The following is a 21066-nucleotide window of genomic DNA, read 5'->3' on the forward strand; positions in this document are numbered from 1 at the left end:
CAGCAATAAATGATGGGGGTGTGTGTGTGTGTGTGTGAGAGAGCGTGTGAGCAGTAACAGGTGACAGACACTAAGGGAGGTGGCAGAAAAACAAAAAGGTGACTCATTTATAGTGCTTTTTGTGGAAGAGTCATGGATATTTATAATAATAAATCATTAGATAAAAATTTATGTCTAGTAGTTTCTATTTAGGTAAGGAAGTATGTAACACAAAGGAGGCCTGGAGAAATGGGTGGAAAGAGTGAGGGGAGTACAGTGTGGGCAGTGGGGAGGGGCAGGGGTTGGGGGAGAGGGGGAGCAGGGGCAGGGGAGAGGGGGGAAGGCGCCATAGCAAGAAGGTAAGATCCTAAGATCTGGGTCAGAGAGACAGGCTCACCATCAATGGGAACGTCAGCTATGAGGTATGTGATGAGTGAGTGGTTTGGCGCAGCATCTGGCTAGAGCACAGGGCTGGGGGCTTAGGGTGGGAATGAGACAGACGGGTCCTGTTACGATGCTGGTCTCTCTCCTATAACTAGGTTTTTTCTTTGTTTGTTTGTTTCATCGTAGTTGTTTGTTAAGAGACCGACTTTTGTGATGGAGAGGCGAAAAGACAGGAGAAAATCAAGAAGTAAAAGAAACTTGAATTAGAACAGAGGCAGTGGGAATAAAAATCTAGAGATGGACGCAGGACTTAGTGAGGCAGGTGAAATTTGAGGAAATCTGCTCGTTCATTCCCTCTGATTCTTGGCATGCTGTGTCAGGCATGCTACAAATGCTGTAGTTCTAGAGATGAGTAATGCAGGCTTGATCCCTGTCTCTAAAGGAAGTCTGTAGGGAAGACGCCTCACACGAGTGATTGCCAACCTCCGCAGTGAGGGGCACAACGTGTGTAATAATAAAATGGTGATGTAACGGACAGAATGAGGAGTTATGTTTGGGTGGATAGGAAGGGCCTCGTAGCAGTGGGTTCACTTAAGCTGGCCATTAAATGGATGGGAGTTCTGCAGAGCAGCAAGGGAGGAAGGGACATTCCGGACAGACAGAATAGCATGCTGAGGTCAGAAGTTGTAAGTAGTTTGGTTTAGCCAAAGCATGCAATGTGCAGAATTGTATCAGGAAGTGAAACTAAAGGAGCCAGGTCTGGAAGGCTCAGGTGCCAGGTGAGACTTCGGCTTTCATTCTGTAGAAGCAGTTGGGGGCTACAGAAGAGTATTTGGCAGGGAAAATAATATCCCTGGTGTTTGGATATTACAGTCCCCAATCTCCATCGGCACTGAGACTGGTTCTCAAGGGGTCATGGTCGTCATGTCGCAGTTCCAAATTCTACCTGACCTTCTTCCTGGAGGGGAAGAAGACTGGAAAACCTTCTGAGTGATGGCTAAAAGAGATACTGCAGAAAATAACTGAGTAGTGGGAGGGATGGAGGGAGGGAGAGTCAGCAGGAGCCTAGTCCAGTGATGGGTGTGGAAAATGAAGCAGAGGGTGGGAGAGAAGCCGGGTTCTCTGGCTCGAGTTGTAGGATACTGGGGTAGAGAAGCGCCATTAGAAAGTTCAGTGATTGCATCATTTAGAGGGAAGTGATGACATGACTTTTGAACATAAGTGAGTTAGATATACCGAAACTAGGACAGTTACTTTACTGGGAGAGAAAGGTCTGTCCTCACACTGCAACTAGTGAGAATAGAGTGTAGCCATTTTTAAAAAACTATCCAAATGAAGCAAATAGAGGCAAACCTTCATCTTGTAATGGAGTAGGGGATAAGAGTAGCAGAAGGGTTATTAAAGGGGAAAATGAATGTATTCAATTACATGGAGATTGATGACTTTTTATGCCAGTAGACAACCAAAAGGCAAACAGGAGACTTGGGAAAAGTAATTGTAATAATGTGATAAAGGGTTGTTATCTTAATATATTAAGTTCAATCAGTTAAGAAAAACACTAGTATTCAATAGGTAAAAATGAGGCCAAGGATATGGAGACACTTCACAAGAGAAACAAGGGTAATAATCCTAAATTTAATTTTGCTAGAATCAAAAAGTTGCAAATTAAAGAAAAAAATGAGGTGTTATTTTTGTATTTTCAACTGTCAGATTTATAAATATTTAAAAGAATAAAATTAACTAGGATTAGAACAGTTTGGGGGAAGTTAGCTTACTTAACGCGTTGCTAGCAGGAATCAAAATTTTGTTCACCATTTTGGAGAGCAGTTTAATAATGTGAATCAGAAGCCTTCTTTTCACTTGGCCCAACAGTTTAAATTTTTTCGAGTTTGCCTAAAGGAAAAAATTGGACAGCTATCACAAAAGAGTGGTCAGTAGGATGAGACCCAGAACAGAATGGTGTCATTTAAGGCAAGGGAGCAAAGAGCTGCAAGGAGAGAGAAATCAGTGAGTTGCAGAGAAGTCAGGTAGAATTTGGAACTGCGACATGACGACCATGACCCCTTGAGAACCAGTCTCAGTGCTGATGGAGATTGGAGACTGTAAGTGTGGTCTTACATTTCAGAAATATTGGAGGTGAAATGAAGGTAGGGGGAAGGATAATAATTGTAGAATATTTTGTTTTCATTTTTAAGGTTGTTGTAACATGAGCTTTTTTTATGCAGAGGGGAAAAAGTTTGAAGAAAGATGAGAGAAATGACAAAGGTTTTCAAAGGGGTGGGTTATTGAGTCCAGGTTGAGGAGAAATTAGCCTTTAGACAGCAGAGGGAGGTCTGATGCAAGAAGAAAGGAATTAAGGGTGTTTATAGATTTCAAATAATGAACTTATATGACTTTGGTTTTGTTAAATGTTGGGGAGGGATCACCTCTAATAGTCTCAGTTCCTCCCAGAATACAAAATTTCCACCTTTTCATATAATGTAATTTCTCAAAAGAATTGTGTCTGCTCTATTTCCTCTCTTCCAGTTCTCTCTTGAACTCTTTCCAGGAAGCTTTTGATCTCACTGTTCCACCAAAACTCTGTATCAAGGTCACTGCCATGTTGCTAAATCCAATGCATGATTCTCAGACCTAATCTTACTTTACTTGCCTGCCAGATTCAACACAGCTAATCATTCCCTCCTCGTTGAGATACTTTCTGTATTTGGTTTCTCCACATCACACTCTCCTGATTTTCTTCCAGTGGCCACTCCTGCTCAGTTTGGTTCCTCCTCATCTCCCAGAACTCATAATGTTGAAAATGCCCCAAGGCCTGTCCTCAGACCCCTTGTCTTTTACTTACACTCATCTACTCTCCTTTGGTGGTCTTTCCTAATCTCATTCTATACCATCTATACACAAGTGCTTCCTAAACTTATATCATCAGCCCAGTTCTTTCCTGTGAACTGGACTTTTATATTTAATTGCCTATTCCATGTCCCTGCTTGGAGGTCTAATAGGCATTTCAAATATTACATGTTTGAACTTGGCAATACCCATTAAACCTGCTCTCTTACAGACTTTCCCATCTCAGATATATGAATTCCATCTTTCCAGTTCAGACCAGAAACCTTGGTCATCCCTGACTCCCCCCTCTACCATCAGCCCATGCGTACGTTTTATTCATTAGCAAATCATGTCAGTCTGCCTTCAAAATATATCCACAGTTGAGTCACTTCTCACTATCTCAGCTGTGTCCACCCTGGATTAATCTACCGTCATCTCTTGCTTGGAATATTTCAGTAGGTTCCTGATTGCTTCTGCCTTTGGCCCCTTCAGATTATTCTCAGTGTAGCAGCCAGAGTGATCCTGTTAGTCTCACTCAGAGTAAAGGCCAAAGTTCTATAAGGGTTAGTTAGCCCCCGGTACCGCTCTGATCCGTGTTCTTCTCTCTGCTTTGTTCATTTCATCCACATGGGCCTCCTTGCTATTCATTGAACACACCAAGTGCACTGTCCCCTCCAGGCCTTTATACTTACTATTTGATTTGTCTGTAACAAACATTTTTATACTGGATACCTGCGTGGCTTTCTAGTTACTTCCCTTTGGTTTCAACTCAAGTGCTACCTTCATAGTGAGTTATTCCCTGATCACCCCATTTAAAAAGCCATCCTTTTTCAGTATTTTATTTCTTGTGTGTATTTTCCATCCCTGTATCCGGAATGTAAGTTTCACAAGGGCAGGGATTTTTGTTTTTGTTCAGGCTGAACTCCAAGCCCTAGAACAGTGCCTGGCACAGAGGAGATTCTCAATAACTCCTGGATGGACAGACAGAGGACGGACAGATGGATGGAAAGTGGGGAGGATAAGAGATTGAAAAGTAGGTCAGGCTTGAAGGTTAGGGAGAGGAGTAGTTAGTTTGCTCTTGAATATATTTTGTTTGTAAAAGTTTCCTAGTGGAGATGCCAAAAACCAGGTAGTAACTACGTAACATGTAAAACCTGAAATTTTGTTTGACTCAGTTTCTGAAACATGGGAAACTAATATAATTTGGGGTGCATTATTGATCATGTAATGGTTTAACCTCGTTCAGCCCCTTTGTATTTCTGGCTTTGTAGTACAAATATTTTCAATCATGTAACATTAGACATTTATATTTTGAAGGGTTTTATCTGTGGTATATGTAAATCTAGATAATGAATTTTAATACATGAGGCTTTCTCTTTTAATTTTTCTCACTGTTAGAACTATATATAACTCAAAGAACTCATTTTAATGAATTAGAAGGACCTCTGGCAACACATGGGAATCATTCTGGATAATTACAAAGGCTAGCAAGGCTCTGGTCCCTCCCCCTTTACACTGCTGCCTGTTAGGCTGGTTTTGAGAAAGAAGATCTGGCCACTCAGTGATGGTCCTTTGAGTCTGTTCCAAAGTTATTGTTGATCTGATCATTTATATATAAAGTTATAACTGGAACAAATTGAGCATCTTAAATAGTATATATTCTTTTAATTATTGGTCTCCCTGATTAGTTTGGAAAGCTGCAGCATTTACATTTCTTGTATCTTGCCCATAGTTAAGGTAAGGAAGTCTGGGAATCTTAATTATTAGTAATACCACCACCATAAAGCCTGTCTTGACTGTGGTTTAACTCCACTTCATTAATTTTATCATGTGGGTTTGATCACAGGGAAGCAATGTCCTGCTGATTTCTTTGCAGTTGAGGGAAGTAAGACTGAAAAGTTTGTTCTTTCTCTGTAGCTTTAGATGTATTTTTATTGAAAAATATTAACTCTGGAGCAAAATCTGCCATCTAAAACCGTCTATTTATACTGCGACAATTACCTATGCGTGCCTTAAAAAATAAAACAGGCAAACCAGTCATGTTAGTCCTTCAGATAGATGTAGCAGCATCCCGTAAATAGCAGTTTCTCTGGGAACCAATAAAGAAAGTTATTTTTGTCTCACAATATTGTAGTATCCTATGTTGTACTACCATAATAAAACTAGAGATATTCAACTATATATCTAGCACTACTCTCTTGTACATACACTTGTCTGCAAAAATAGCAATTTTTTTTAGACTGTCCAGTACTGTGAAGATCAAACAAACAAAAACAAAAAAGAAACACACAAAAACTCCTTCCTGGTAAGCTTTGGATTTAGATCATTTTTATAGTAAACGCAGTGCTGGATAATAGTAGAGGAAAAAATTTGTTCTGTTTTTGTGGGGGATGGAATGTATGCTCAGAGTACATTTCTAGAATCATGGAATTGGGGATCTATAAGTAACTTTAGAAATTATCTGGTTTGCCCACTAGTCTATAGGTAAAGAGAGAAGAAGTCTAGACAGGTGAAGTGCTGAGCTGTGGGGCCTGGTTGTCAGTCCCAGAGCCGAGAGTCAGACCCCGGCCTCTGGTGCCCAGTCTAGTGGAAGGAGCTCAGGCCGCCCAGCAGTCCAGCCGTCTGTTCTTATCTGCACCATCCTCTGCAGCCGCTGATCTGCTCCAAGTTTGTGTTATAATGCTTTGTTGTTTGTAAGAGGTTTTTCTGGCAGTGTAACACTTTTAGCTTAGTAACCCTGTGTCATAAGCAAGGTACCGTTTCTGTTTTACCTGAGGAAGTTGAGATTTATAGGTGTTTAGTTGCCGTGCCGCGTCACGGGGCCACGTTGCTGGTGAGTGCGTGGCAGAGCCGCATTTTGAATCCCCAACCAGCGCTCTTTTTGATGTCCTTTACTTCCTTGGATAATTGAGAGTTAGTGGAGGAATTCTGATCCACAGTTACAGAAATTAGAGATGGAAAAGACCTCGAAATGTTATCAATCACTTGAAAACAAGTGTTTTCTAAATTTACAGTGTGAGAAGTTAAATGTTTGAAAGCTTCCATCCATTAGAAGAAAACAGATTAACTTATTAAAATCAGAACCCCTGTCATATAAAGAAGTATTTAAATGATGTCCAGCCGGTAAACATCACATGCAGTAAAACCAAACCAATGAAAACTGGGCTTCCCCTCACAACCCACCTCGCATCGCTTATATATTGTGCGACTCTTAAGAATTTGCGACATTAAGACTCAGGCGGCTGCTGAGGAGCACTGCTGAGACTAGGTCACGTGCTGCAGGAGGGTGTCTTTCTGGAAGAAAGTTCTTTCCACAGAGGTCTTTTCTTATTGGCAGAGGTATGTCTGGGTATTTAGCTGTATAGAAATGTTTGCATTCCCTCTGGTGTATTTCCTTTTTGAAAGTTTTATGTCAATTCTGCTTTTAAATTACTCTAAGATAACATAATTCAGTGTAATTTTTAGAAGTATAACTCTAGTATAATTCTGAGCCTGCAGGAATTGGGCAGATAATCTAGTTTGGTTTTTGCATTAAAAAGTTTTCATCATAGCTGAGTGGTTCAAAATCAGAAGAACTAAAGGTAGAAGGACATTTGAAATTCATAAATTCTCTGCCAGCCACAATTTAACGTCCATTTTATAAAATTTTTGGGAGATTATTAAAGTTATCAAAAAACAGTAACAGATGTCAGGACTGAAAGGTAAATATGCTGTATCAGTAAATATTTTATTGTGTATGAAAAGATAAAATCATGAGAATTTTGGAGCTAGATTTAAATTTCATGTGTTTGTGTGTTTGTATGTGGAGTCAGTTACTATTTAAGCAGAGCTGATAGTGTGTAGACAGGAAGCCAAGGCACCAGAATGTCTCTACAGTCCCAGCACCTAGTAGGCACTGGATAAACGTGCAGTGAATGAAAATGAATTGTGTAGTGACCTAGTTACCCAGCTGGCATGAAGCTCGGAGCCTAAGTTTCATAGCTTCTAGCATTTTTTTTGCTCAGCTTACTAATTTTCTGTATTATTAAATACGGTACATCTAGCTACAAGTAGCATCTTAAGAATTTTTAAATGGTTTTTCAAATATTTGTACTTGTTAAAAAAGGATAGGAGACAGAGTTAAGTGTGCTGAATTACAGCTTACGTAGACAGTGAGAGAATTATAAGTTATAAATGTGAAATTGTTGGAAACTGATAACTTGATTGTTTTCCTCATGACCTGCAGTAGGAAATAAGTTCTGATTAAGAATAGAATTTATGTAAGGGGCTCATATAATATGCTGAATATTTCTGTACAGCCAAATATCCAGATAGGCTTCTTCCAGTGGGAACAGGCTCTAGGGAAAGAACTTCATTCCAGGAAAGGCAGACTCCTCCGGTACAGGCTCACCTCCTCACCTCAGCATTTTGCTTTTTTCAGTTTTTGTCTTTTTAAAAAGTAGTGTTGGTTAGTGATTGGTACTTCTTATGAAAGAGAGGTGTCTGGACCCTTCAGCACTCTGCATCACTTGTTGTCCAAGTGGGACCCAGGACCCTCTGTTCTTTCATTGGATCCACAAGGTCAAACTGTTTTCCCAGTACCACTAGATGTTACCTGCCTTTTTCACGCTCCTCTCATGAGTGTCCAGTAGAGTTTTCCAGAGGAAACTTGTCATGTGATCTCACAACAGATTGAAAGCAGAAAAGATTTGAGACTCCAGATTTACAAAACACATTTTACATAAACAGTGCCTTTCTCCTCACTGTATTTTTTTATTTTGAAGAAAAATTTCCATAAAAGTTTTAACATGTAATGGGTTTATTTTTTTATTAGCCAATGGATAAGCACTTTAATTAACTTAATTGCATCATCACTTCAAGAGTGTTATATACATGGAATAATATAGTATAACCTTCTAGGGATGACTTTCTCAGCATAATTCTCTGAGGTTCACCTCGGCTGTTGTGTGCATCAGTAGTTCATTCTTTTTAATTGCTGAGCCGTGTGGTATGGTGTGGATGTACCATAGTTTGTTTAAGCATTCACCTGCTGAGGGACATCTGGGTTGTTTCTGGTTTGGGGCCATTACAAATAAAGCTGAGCCAGTTTTTGTGCAAACATAAGTTATTTCTCTGGGATAAGAGCCCAGGAGTGCAGTTGCTAGACTGTATGGTATGGTAGTTGCATGTTAGTTTTTTAAAAGACAGCCAGACTTGTCCAGGGTGGGTCAGGGGGTCCTTGTTGTAGGAGATTGACAACCACTACTTTATACAGAGGCAGCTATGAAAGCTGGTACGTGATACACACAGTAGGAAAACTTGCTTGTATTGATATCATCAAGCAAAAAAAGAAACTTTCCTCAGACTTTGGAAGATTAAAGAAAATGTTATCTTACTCCTTGTTTGTTTGTAATTGTAAGGCAGGGTCCAGCGTGTTGATCGCTTTGCAGTGTGGAAAATTAATGCGCAAGGTGTTCTCACATATTTACATAGTTACATAATACATCTCAGGACTCTTACACATTTCAGGCTCCCATATGAGCCTGAGAACAAATTTTTTTTTTATTGCATAATATGTGCCAAGACCTGGGAATACAAGAGATAAAAGAAGACTCTCTACCCTCAAGGAGTGAAAAGACATATGTCTAAGCACACAGATGTAGTAATTGCTGAGATGAAGATATGTGTGAAAAGCAGGGACGGACAAGACGGGAAGAGGGCTGTCCCAAGAGCAGGAGGGCAGCTGATGGGATCTGACCGAGGAGGTGGCGGTGGAGCTAACACCTAGGGCGTGAGCAGGATTTTGCCAGGGCGCATGAGGAGAGGTGTCCTCAGACTTGAATCGATGAGAAGGAACCAGAGCTGTTTCCCATCTAACTGTACTTCAGTGATGACCCTTAGCTCATCATCTTTTATCCTGGGCTGGATCTCCTAGGTTAGGGCCAGCGAGGACTCTTTCAGCCTGAATCAAAAGTACGATTAAGAGAAATGATTTGAATAACATATTTGGGAGTGTGCAAATTAACTGAAAAACTGTCACTCCTGAGAGTCCTTATGATGTAGCAGGATATTCTTGTCTCACAAACCAGGAAGAGCAAGCTGGTTCATCATAACTGGAGTTAGGCAGTAAGCAGTGTCATGTTATAACTCCCTCTCCATATTATTTAAAATGTGTTGTAATTTTCCCAGCCAATTTAATAGCTCCATCTGTTTACTATTCCTGGAATATTAAGCTACACTTGATAATGTAGTTTGTAAAACTACATATTATGCTACATTTTATCTTATATTTTGGAAAAATTTGACTATTATTTACTTAACTTGTATTTTAATATTTCAAATTGTGCTAATAGAATCTCTGACATCAGAATTAAACATGGGCATCGTCTCCTGGGTGTGTAAAGGTGTTCCTGGCCACCTAACTTAGAGTGAACAAGCGTCTTGTCCCCAGTCGGTCATCCAGCATTGCTGAGTTTCTCCCCTGTGGGAGGTCCCCCTCTTAGCTTGTTGCTGAGTGAGGGACCCCAGTGGGAAAAGTGGTGTGAGTTGTTGCAGAGGACATGCTCGCAAAGTGGGCTGGGAGCAGAGGGGTGGGCTTGGGGATTAGAAAATTTGGCCCAGGCGGCCTTTATCCTTACTGAATTCATGCACTGAGGCTTTCCTGAAATGCCCTTCCTCTTTCCTGTAATTACTTCATTTGCTATTGGGTTATTCTGAAATAAGAAAGAACTGGATTTCTCTTCCTCCTGTCTTACTGAGTAATTACAAGTCGTATGGCCTTAGGCAGATCATAAAATCTGTCTGAATGTTTATCGTTAGTAACAGTAACAATAGCTAACACTTACACAGCACCTGCTGTGTGCCAGGCAGTTTTAAGCTTATATTTATATTCTCAGATCACCCCTTTGAGGTAGGCCCTGTGACTAGCCCTGCTTTATATATGAGGAGGAGACAGCCCTAGAGGAATGCAGTGCGGTCCCAGAGCTAGCAGATGACTGAACCAGGGCCCTAACGCTCACAGACTGGCCAGGGTGCGTGCTCGTAACTGCGCAGGCCACATGGCGTTGAAATTCTTCAGTCAGTATTTCTGTGCACATGTTAGTGATCTGCCTGTGATAAATTTTCTTTTAACGTTTGTGTCATGGTATCCCAGGGGCATTTCAGGGCAGTTGATAATGCAGTTGTTATTTGGTATTTTTCAATGGGAACATGTTATTTTTCCTCATGAAAAGATTTTGTGATAAAATTAAAATAATCAAAGAACTAAGTTATTTAGAGATTTAGAAAATAGCTAAAATATGATAGTCTTAGGAGAAATGCTTCCTTAGTCATTATGTGGGAGGCCAGGATTGTAGAATATTTTCTTGAGGGAAAAAAATTAGAATAAATCTTATCACAAAGAAGTGCAAAGGATAGATGGATTTTCTTGCTGAGCAGGTCACAAGTCTGTGGACATTCTCTATGAAAATACCTGGGCTGAAGCCATCTGTCTGCCTGAGGTAAATGATGTTTCTCTCCATAATCTCACACGCCTTGAACTGATTTTTAAAAAATTACGATGCTCAGAGCGTGAAGAATAAGCCCCATGAGTTATAAAGCACAAGAAGTGTTTGCACACTTAATGTTGTACTGGTAGTTTTAGATCACAGGCTGCTATTATTATTAAGTTGTTTTTTTAAAATACGCAGTTCATCTAAGGGCAGCCATCCTGTGTGAGTCTTGTCCCACCCCTCATCATTCATAGCAGTTCTTGTTAAATCTGGTGAAATGCTAATGTTGTTTTCTGATACATACTCTACGTAAATAAAGTAGCAAATACACATATGTGATGGGAAGAGAGTTTTATCAGTGAAATAAATTCTAGTGGTGGTAACACTGCGTCCTGCTCTTTCTGATCTTGTGCAGGAGGCTGGGTCTTAAGTCGCCTGCCCTGAGTCCATTTTCTTGCCTCAGACGTTTTACCTGCCCGCATTCCCGAGCGTGCAGGGCTTGCTCAGGCTCTGGGTCTTGGCCGAGGCGCCCTGGTCCGTTTTCCTCTCTGGCCACTGCTTCCTGTCAAAGCCCAGCATCTTTGTTGTTTCCCCTTTTGAAAGTATTTCTGTCCGCAGAGTCAAACTGAATCAGATGCCAGTTCTCCTCCGCCTTCTCTGCATTCATTCAGCATCCTGTGCACGGCTTTCTTAGAATCTGACACTACTTAGTCCATTGAATTTTCATAATTGGCTTTCCTAACTGTCTTCTCCCTACCCCTCCTCCCTCTTTGTTCTGTGTTTGGCACATAACGTTCTGTAAATATTCAGAACGAACATAACTGCTGCCTTTGGAGGTGATTTTAACCTCTGGTGCTACGGCAGCGGGAGGTGTGGAAACCCGTATGTGAGGGGAGCATTCCTTGCTGGCCCTGCGCTGAACTGAGGCAGGCTGCTGGCGTAGAGGAGGCGTGTGCGCGCGCACACACACACACAGTGCTGCTCTCAGGAAGCAAGAACCAATGGGAATGTGGAATAATACAAGGTGGGATTAACATTTTATAACATGTCTTATCTGTTTAATTGAATTATAGCAGGTTGTTTCTCTTAATGGCATAAAATAGTATTGAAGTTTGTGGAGTTGGCACAGATGTTAATTTTATATGCTCTTCAGGTTTATCTCTCTACCATCTACATTATATAGAGAGAGAATATTCAAATTTTTTCCCAGTGTAGAGCAAAGTTCAATTTTTTTAAACAGACACTGAATTATCCTTAAGACTACATTTCAAAGATAACATCTTCGAGATAACACTGTAAATATATAAAATCAGTCAGAAACAGGGAACCATGAGTGGGATGGCAAGTGCAAATGTATTACATAATATACCTCAGATTGCATTATTAACATACTATGAAGATTAATTGGCATTAAAACCACCATTGAGCAGTGACATATTGGGGGATTTCAGTCAGTAGAACAAATTGTTTCTTATGTCACACCTTATATTAATATGGCATCTTTGCTTTTAATCCTAAATTCTTTTTTCACTGAGAACTCGGCAATCTAAGTCATTTTTCTTAGCCAGTAAGGGAATTAGTTGATTTCATTTTATGTTTTTATGACTAATTTATTGCCTGATCTGAATTTTAATCTTTTACTAAAACAAGAAGTTAACTAGTAATATTATGTTGATTCTTTTAGCCTGTCTTGATTGATACTACTTTTCTGGTTGTTTTGTTTTGTGTTGTCTAGGAAAACAGACCTTGGTTTTAGCCAGATACATCACTGTCTTTTAAAGGAAACCAAACCTTTAGTGGAAGTCTAACTTCGAAGATACAGAGACTGCTTCAGTTGATTCAGAATGGGAACGACAAGTGATGAGATGGTGTCTGTGGAACAGACTTCCTCTTCCTCTTTCAATCCTCTGTGTTTTGAATGTGGCCAACAGCACTGGACAAGAGAAAACCACTTGTACAACTACCAGGATGAGGTGGATGATGACCTGGTCTGCCACATTTGCCTTCAGCCTCTGCTGCAGCCAATAGACACCCCCTGCGGGCACACATTCTGCTGCAAGTGCCTCAGAAACTTCTTACAGGAGAAAGATTTCTGTCCATTGGACCGGAAAAGACTTCACTTTAAGTTGTGTAAGAAGTCTAGTATTCTAGTTCATAAACTTCTAGACAAATTACTGGTTTTATGTCCGTTTTCTTCAGTGTGCCAAGATGTAATGCAACGCTGTGATCTGGAGGCGCATCTTAAAAACAGGTAAGCAAAAAAAAAAGAGAGAAGTAACTCTAATAACTTTATAAAAAGGTTGCTCAAACAAATAAAAACTTGATTAAAAAAAATACCAAGGTATTAATAACTAAATGGACAAATCAAATACAGGAGATACAATAAATAAGTTGTATGGGACAGTATTTAACATTGTTATTTATCAAAAACATGAATATAAAAGTAGACAAGAAGTACCATTTTATACCTACTAATAATTTTTGCTGGTATAATGTGAAGTTGTTATATTCACATGGGTAGCAGGATGTAATGATAGATTCTTTCTGCAAGGCAGTTTGGCAGTTTGTTTCAGAAACTTTAAATGTCAGTATCACTGTATATAGCTTTTTATCCTAAGGAAATAATCTAGAAGAAGGAAAAATTGTATATAAAGATGTTCCCTGCAACACTGTGCAGAGTTCAGTAAACTGGAGTCAATCTAATTAGTTAACAGGAAGGATTAAAAATACAGTAATACTGTCGGTGCATCATCAGGATATTATACAGCTGTTAAAAATAATATTGTTGCAACATGGAAATGAGCCTCATTTCCTCAGATGTTGCAGGCTCAGTTCCAGGCCACCACATTAAAGCGAATATTAAATATCACAATACAGCAAGTCCCATGAATTTTTTTGGTTTCCTGGTGCATATAAAAGTTATGTTTACACCGTACTGTAGTCTAGTAAAGGTGCAATAGCATTATGTCCAAAGATTTACATACTTCGATTGAAAAATACTTTATTGCTAAGAAATGCTAACCATCATCTGACAACACACAGGGTTGCACAAACCTTCAATTTGTTAAAAAAAAAAAATGCAGTGTCTGTGAAGTACAATAAAATGAGGTCTGCCCGTATTCCTGATTTTATTTGCTAAGATCTTGTAAAATTCTGCTTTCAGGGACTAGACTGAACAAGAACTAGTGGTTGGAAACTTGAAAACTTTTAGTGGGGGTTTTTGTTCCACTAATAAAAGCTTTTTAAGTTAAGTAATTTATTTAACTGATTGTTTAGTCAGTTTTATAATTTGACTTTGATAAAAGACTTGATCTTTAAAATTATACCCTTAGGAAGGGTTAAAATACATCTCTTTTGTCTTAAATAGGTAGAATCAACATATAATGACCGAAATAAATGAATTGATTTCTAAATTTCAAAGTTAAGCCACATGTGCAGTGTAAATCTGTAGTGATCTTGATTGCTATGGAAAACAGTGCATAGTACAGTATATTGGATTTAGAAATAATAGTTTAGGTCTGGTATAGAATAGCTTGCCATTATACTCAGAGGTGAAATCATAGAATTGAATCTAATCTTGTCCCCTCACTTTACGAATCAGGGAAACTGAATCACGGAGGTTTAGAGCTAAGTAATGGCATGGCTAGACTTAAACTTCAGTATCTTATTTACCATTCTAACAGACCATGCTGACCTTTCCACAGGTTGAATCATGTTTTCTGCTATTATGTGGTAGTAAAAGTTTCATACACACATGAGTATACATGTTCATTCTGTTCCTAAATATCAGTGTTATAAAATGAGCGTACTCATTAGAAATAATTCAGATTTATGAGAAAGAATGAGATGTTATTAAAATGTCAGAAACATGAAGATTTATAGAGAGATTGCCTAAACTTAAGCTACGTTGTCTAAAAAGTAAGAGCTAAGAAAAAAGGGGAGGATAGATATATAGACTTCTGAAAATGCATGCAATCTTAGATTCTTGTGTATTTTTGGTCACCAGCCGGCATCACATGTGAACATGATCGTAAAGACCGCCTAGAAATTAACACCAAACCTTTGAATCTGCTGGTCTGGGTCAGGCCTAGTTATGGCTGAAATTGGAGAAGATTTTAGGCTTTTCTTATTTCTCTCAGAACTGTTCTTTTTAGGAGATTAAAGTTCTTTTGTGACTCTTTTACGAATGTTGGTTTTGGAATGTTAGAGGGACTGAACAAAGCCTCAGTTCAGTTAATTATTTTGATAGCAGTGAGATAAAATTACGCAACTATATTAGGAATATTTTCTTGACTAAAATGCATACAAGAATATAGTATGTAGTTGAAGTTCCATTGATATGTTCTATCAAGCTGTTTATGTTGATGATGTAAAAACTTGGAAATTGCAAGCTATCCTTTCATTTATAGGTTGATAAAAGCTAAGTAATTATGTCCAGTTGAAAGTTCCATTTTCCAAGTGTGTTTATTAATACTTGGGCTACTAATTTAATCATTTCCAAAGTGTCTTAGGCCTATGTTGTGAAAGATACATTGAAAAAGGGGAATGATTTGGAAAGGTAGGTGAGGTGCTTGATGTAAACAGCTAAGAGTGCCTATTGATTATAAAAAAATAGAAATTTAACGCTCATCTAATGTTTGCTCAGTTAAATGGCTAGTCTGTGTTCAGGATATCTATTGCTGAGAAACTAACCATCCCAGATACAGTGACATAAATCAGCGAGCACTGGATTCTGCCAGTCAGGGATTCAGACAGAGCAGGCAGGGATGGCTGGTCTCTGTTCTGTTGTATCTGGGTCCCAGGTGGGAAGGACTGAAAGCCTGGGACTGCAGCAGTTGGAACGGGAGAATTTGCTTCCAAGATGGCTGCTTCCCTCACATACCTGGCACTTTGATGGAGGTCCCCAGAGGTATGCCTCAGCTAGGACTGGACCACAGGAGGGCCTACTAGTGGCCTCCCCAGCACGGTGGCCTCAGGGTATTGAAAGTTCTTATATAGGTTCCAGTAAATAAGGCAGAAGCTGCATGGCCTTGTAAGATCTAGCCTTGACGTCACATAGCATCCCTTCTGTGTAGTCACAAGACCCACCCAGATTCAGGGGGAGGGGACATAAGCTTCACTTCATGGGGAGAAGTTAAAAAAAATTTTGCAGCCATGTTTTAAAACCAACACAAACTAGCAGTAAGTGATATCATAAGACACAGAATTATGATTATTTTAATTATTAGTAGAAATATAGCATTAGAAATAGTTTGTATAAATCTGGTAATTTTGAGTTTAAAATTACCTTCCCTATTTGAATGAAATTCTACTCTTAAGAAATCTGCTTCAGTGTGAGAACAGCTGACATTTTCTCCTTTGGCTAAAAGTAAAACATTTATGAAAGATGACTGTGTTTTTAAATAAAATTACTAGTTATTAACTGATTATATATTAGGAAAACAAGAATTTTAAAAGACAAGGGAAAATGCCCATCTTTGAAAGGAGAACTAAAGCCCTTAAGAAATACTCTCTATATAGTAGTGATGCATATAACGTTTTACTAATTACTTTGTGAAATTCTGCCAAGTAACGTCAACTATAAAGCATTCCTCCTCCCTTCTCTACCCCTCATCCCTGCCTCATCCTGAGCCATTTAACATTTAAAGCTTATGGTAATTGTAAATGTTAATTTCGGGGGCTAAATTGAGCATTTGTGTCCTAGTTTATGGCAAGGTTCAGAATGATTTTTTTCTTTTCCTCTTAAAACTTATAGTAACAGTATTCTAAAAAGTTCATACGATATAGAGAAAACCTTTAGTCTTTTTCTACATTATGTTTTTCTAGTTCATCAAATAGTTTTGAAGCCTTTAAGGGTCAGGGTAGACTGAGACAAGATTGCTCTTTTAAATTCACATTTTAGCTTACTTATTTTTTCAATTATTTTCTTAGTAGTTGCCATGGGGATTATAATTAACATGTTATAACAATCTAGTTCAGATTAATACCAACTCGATTTCACCGGTACACAAGAACTTAGTTCATAAATACCTCATTCCTTCCCCCTTCCTTTGTACTGTTATTGTTATATAAATTACAGCTCTATGCATTATATGCCCATCAAAACAGAATTATAATTTTTATTTTATTCTTGTGGGGTTGTCTTTTAAGTCAAATAGGACCAAAGAGGAGTTTTAAACCAAAAAGTAGTTTAATGCTGTCTTTTATATTTATGTAGTACCTTTACCAGTGGTCTTTATTTCTTCATGTGGATTTGAGCTACTCTCTTAAGGTCCTTTCATATCAGCTGAGGGACTTCTTTTAGTATTTCTTGTAGGGAAGATCTGCTAACAACAGACTTGGTTTTCATTTATCTAGGAATGTCTTAATTTCTCCTGTTTTTGGAGGGGGGAGGTAATTAGGGTTATTTTGTTACTGCTTTTTTTAAGAGGGGTACTAGGGATTGAACCCAGAACCTCCTGCATGCTAAGCATGCACTCTACCACTGAGCTATATACCCTTTGCCTGTCTCCTGTTTTTGAAGGGTAGTTTTACTGGATATAGAGTACTTGATTGACAGTCTTTTTTGTTTTAAGCACCGAGTATGCTATTCACGGCCTTCTCTTCATAGTTTCTGAAGAGAAACAGCCGGCAGTGTTACTGAGGATCCCGTCTCTCTGATGAGGCACTTCACTCTTGCTGTTTTCAAGATTCATCAATCTTGAAAAGATTTCAGCCAACATGTCTTCAAATAGTATTTCTGCCCCTCTCTCCCTGTCTGCTTGTGGAGCTCCCATTCTGCGCATGTTAATAGGCTCAGTGGTGTCCCACAGGTCCTTGAGCTCCATCCTTTTTTGCATTCTTTGTCTTTCTGTTCCTCAGCCTGAATAATTTCAATTGATCTGTCTTCAAATTCATTGATTCTTTTTTTACCTGTTCAAATCTGCTGTGAATTCTTCATTTCTTTTATTATACTTTTAAAATTCAGAATATTTATTTGGTTCTCTAATGTAACATTTCTCTATTGGTATTTTTATTGGGTGAGATATCATTCTCATATTTTCCTTTAGTTCTTTAGACTAAAGAGTGGTTTCTCTCTCTCTTTGAACACATTTTTAATACCCAGTTTAATTCATTGTCTGGTCAGGCCAACATCTGGGCTTTCTCAGGGACAGTTTCTCTTAACTTCTTTTTTTTCCCCCATGTATAGGCCATACGTACTTCTTTCTTTGCATGTCTCTTAATTATGTATTGAACATTGGACACTTTAAATAATTGACAACTCTGGAAATCAGGTTTTTCTTTCTCTTCGGGATTTGTCACTGCTGTTTATTGTTACCATTTGATGGTTGGTGATGTTCTAATCGGCTAATGATTGGACAGAGAATTCCTTAAGTGCCTGTAACGAGTAAGTCTCCTGGTCTTGCCCAGGGGCTCCGTGTACTTGGTGGGGCACATCTTCAGCACTTAGCCAGTTGACAGTCCTCCTCACCCTTCACTTCCTGCTTTCCTGTAGCTTCAGTGTTAGCCGGAGGTGAGAGTTTAGGGCCTTCTCAGTTCCTTCCTGTGCATGCAAAAGCCCTGGACATATGGGAATCCCTGTGGACCTTTCATTCCCTAGCTTTTCCTTTGAGACTTTTTGTTTGTCTACCTCAAGCAGCCACAGTCTTATATACAATTGGCTTTTTTTTTTTTAATGCCCCAGCAAATGCCTTCAGTAAAAAGGTTGTTTGCCCTGAGTGAGCCCCAAGTCAGGTCAGATAAAGCAGATAAAGACAGCCTTGCGAGTGAGGTCTTCCAGAGAACCAGCAGGTCAGTTCATGACAACTGTCTACAAATGGGGCTCTAAAGGTGATCCAGTCTGCCCCTCCAGTGGCTGCCAGACTCCTGTTTCCACCATGACTGGGGCATTGCTTTTCCAGGCTGCTGGAGAGGTGGGGATAGGAATAGGGCAGGTTCAGATGCTGCAGAGCTCACTGTTCTCACCGAGATTCGGCTGTGTTTCTTGAATAAATGCACTCCAGGTTGCTGCAGAGCTTTGGCTAATTTCAGAGCTCAGAAATACTTGGTCTGACCATTTTCGCCAGTGTTCACATTGCTTTATGGAGGAGAGGCTTTTTAGCTTCCCTTAATCTAACATTTTCACTGACGTCACTTAAATTCATTTCTGCATATTATAATCTGTAACTGTTATCATTTTGCTTGGCTCTAAGATGCTTCTGTTTGAGTTTCATTAAGTTCCTGGCATTGTGCTGGCACTTACCAGGCATCGTTTTATTTTACGTCTACTGCTACTGCCACCACCACCACCACTACTACTAATAATGTAGTGTGTTCTGTTTCACTGTATGCGTCCTAATGTGAGTCACTGTTATATCAGGGAATGATGCCACCGTGTTGTAAGTCAGATTGGTTCATATGTAATTTTTCTGCATAAGGAGAGCCAGAATAGTGGCATGAGAGTATAACCTTCAGCAGGAACGGAAAATCCCTCAGTTTGGCTTTGGTTACTACAAGAGGTTTTTTGGCTTTAAGAAAATTAAAAACACACCTGCATGTAAAGAACCCTCCCAAGGGAGGTGCAGCCCTCAGCCTGTGTCTGGTCACCCTGCCTCCAGTGCCCTTTTTCAGGGCAGCCCACAGTGTCAGAGCTGCACTCCCACCTGCACTGTCTGAGCACATGCCTGCGCTGGCCTCATTAAGCGCTGCGTGCACTTCTTCTCTGCTGTTTTAATCACGTGTAATATCCTCTATGCTAGCCTCCTGCTCCACTGAGCTACCTGCTTAAATAAGCCAAGTTACAGCCCTTGATGCCATTTGCCGTTTGTGTTATTATCGTTAAATGTTCCATTTAAAAAGATGTGTAGGTTTTTGTTATCTGTGATTTTTGCTTGGTTTTTATGATCACCAAGGCCTTTCTCACTGTAACATTCTATGATTGTGTTTCTAGGTACAAGTTTGTAAAACGAAATTAATTTATGTTTTCCTAAGGCCTAGAAAAAGAACTCCAGAAGAGTATTTAGTATAGTGCCCTGTAAAGAGCAGGCATCTTTGAAATCAGATCTGAGTTTGTGTGGATTTCGGCTCTGTAATTTAATAGCTATGCGATGTTGGCTTAGTTAGTTGTTTCAAGATTCCCATTTGTAAAATGGGGAAATAGAGGGGTTGTAAAGAGTCAATTAAATACTGTCCATAAAGTCTGCATAGTGACTGGCACAAATTAGACACCCAGCAAATGCTGGTTTCTTCCTTTCTCTTCAGTTCCAAGTGTTTACAAACTTCAGGGCTGCTGGCTCTGAGCTGTCAAAGCCTGCTCTGATCTACTCATTCCTTAATCATCTTTTTTTTTTAATAGTTTTATTCAGATATATTTCACCTACCATAAACTTCACTTATTTTTAAAGTATGCAATTCAGCAGTTTTTAGTATAGTCACAGAATTGTGCAACTATCATCACAATCTAATTTTTAGAACATTTCAGCGCCCCAGAAAGAAGCCCTGTACCCACTATCAGCCACTGCCCGTTCCCACATGCACAGGTTTTGAATGATCTGGCCCAGTCCTCTTTTTCCCTCAAGCCCTGTAAGTTTTACGTGCATTTTTTGTAGAGTGCTTGTATTTTGTTAACAACTCCTCAAATTCTAGCCTGGAATTTTGCACTTATCACCAAAAGTGTTCTTTCTAAGGTCACCATGACCTTCTAATTTCCCAGTCCGGCCAGTGCTTTGGCCCTTATCTTACTTGCTCCCTTTCTGGCATTTGCACCACTGGCCACTTTTTCTTCGTTGAACTCATGTCTAGTTGTTCTGTCTCAGTCTACTCAACTGGTCTCATGTTTAAATATGGGTGTTCCCGGAGGTGCTTTCTGTAACCTTCCTCTAACGCTAGGTAGGCTCATGCTTCCATATTTTCACATGATGTCATTTTTAATATCTTCAGTTCTTGTTACTAATTTACTATCCTATTGGGAACTTAAGTATACCTGTTTCTTCACTTCTCTAGCAACTTCAAGTTTTACTTTTTGAATTTATTTTTCCATGTTTAGTAACTATAAGATAGCGTTTATGGTTATTTAGTTTTTAGGGTTTTTTTAGTCATTAACTAGACTAATTCCCAGTGTTCATATTGTTTGTATTTCCTCTTCAATTGCTATTCTTAGTCCTTTTTTTCCATTAAAGACCAGCTGTTACTCATGGAGATATTTGTGTGATATATATATATTTTGAGAATTAAACCTTTATCTATCTTCTTAGTCCTAAGTATTTTTTATGATTCAGTTTTTATGCCAACTTTTTTATTGAACAAAATATTTTTTTTAAAAATTTCTAATTAAATATGCTCACTTGACAAAAAATAACTTTTTTCAGTGACAGAATTACCAAAAATATTTGCCAGGCCCTTGCAGACACATTGCCTGGAGTGCAGCACC

General features: G+C 39.1%; 1 protein-coding gene across 6 annotated transcripts in view; it reads left to right on the forward strand.

Annotated features, from left to right (window-relative positions):
* The window catches only part of LNX2 (ligand of numb-protein X 2), a 64452-nt gene that overhangs the window by 23442 nt on the left and 19944 nt on the right, over positions 1-21066 (forward strand). For 5 of the 6 annotated variants that reach the window (XR_004141077.2, XR_004141078.2, XM_031465796.2 and 2 more), the window contains exon 2: positions 12394-12909. Coding sequence is in view for 4 of the 6 variants with exons in the window: in XM_031465796.2 (XP_031321656.1) it covers positions 12503-12909 (407 nt within the window). In the remaining 2 variants the exon portion in view is untranslated. Of the gene's footprint in view, positions 1-10441; positions 11683-12393; positions 12910-21066 lie in introns of those variants that run through there. The other variant, XM_031465798.2, reaches the window with a different exon arrangement.

This window comes from Camelus dromedarius, chromosome 13, assembly GCF_036321535.1.
Source record: "Camelus dromedarius isolate mCamDro1 chromosome 13, mCamDro1.pat, whole genome shotgun sequence".
Lineage (NCBI taxonomy): Eukaryota > Metazoa > Chordata > Mammalia > Artiodactyla > Camelidae > Camelus > Camelus dromedarius.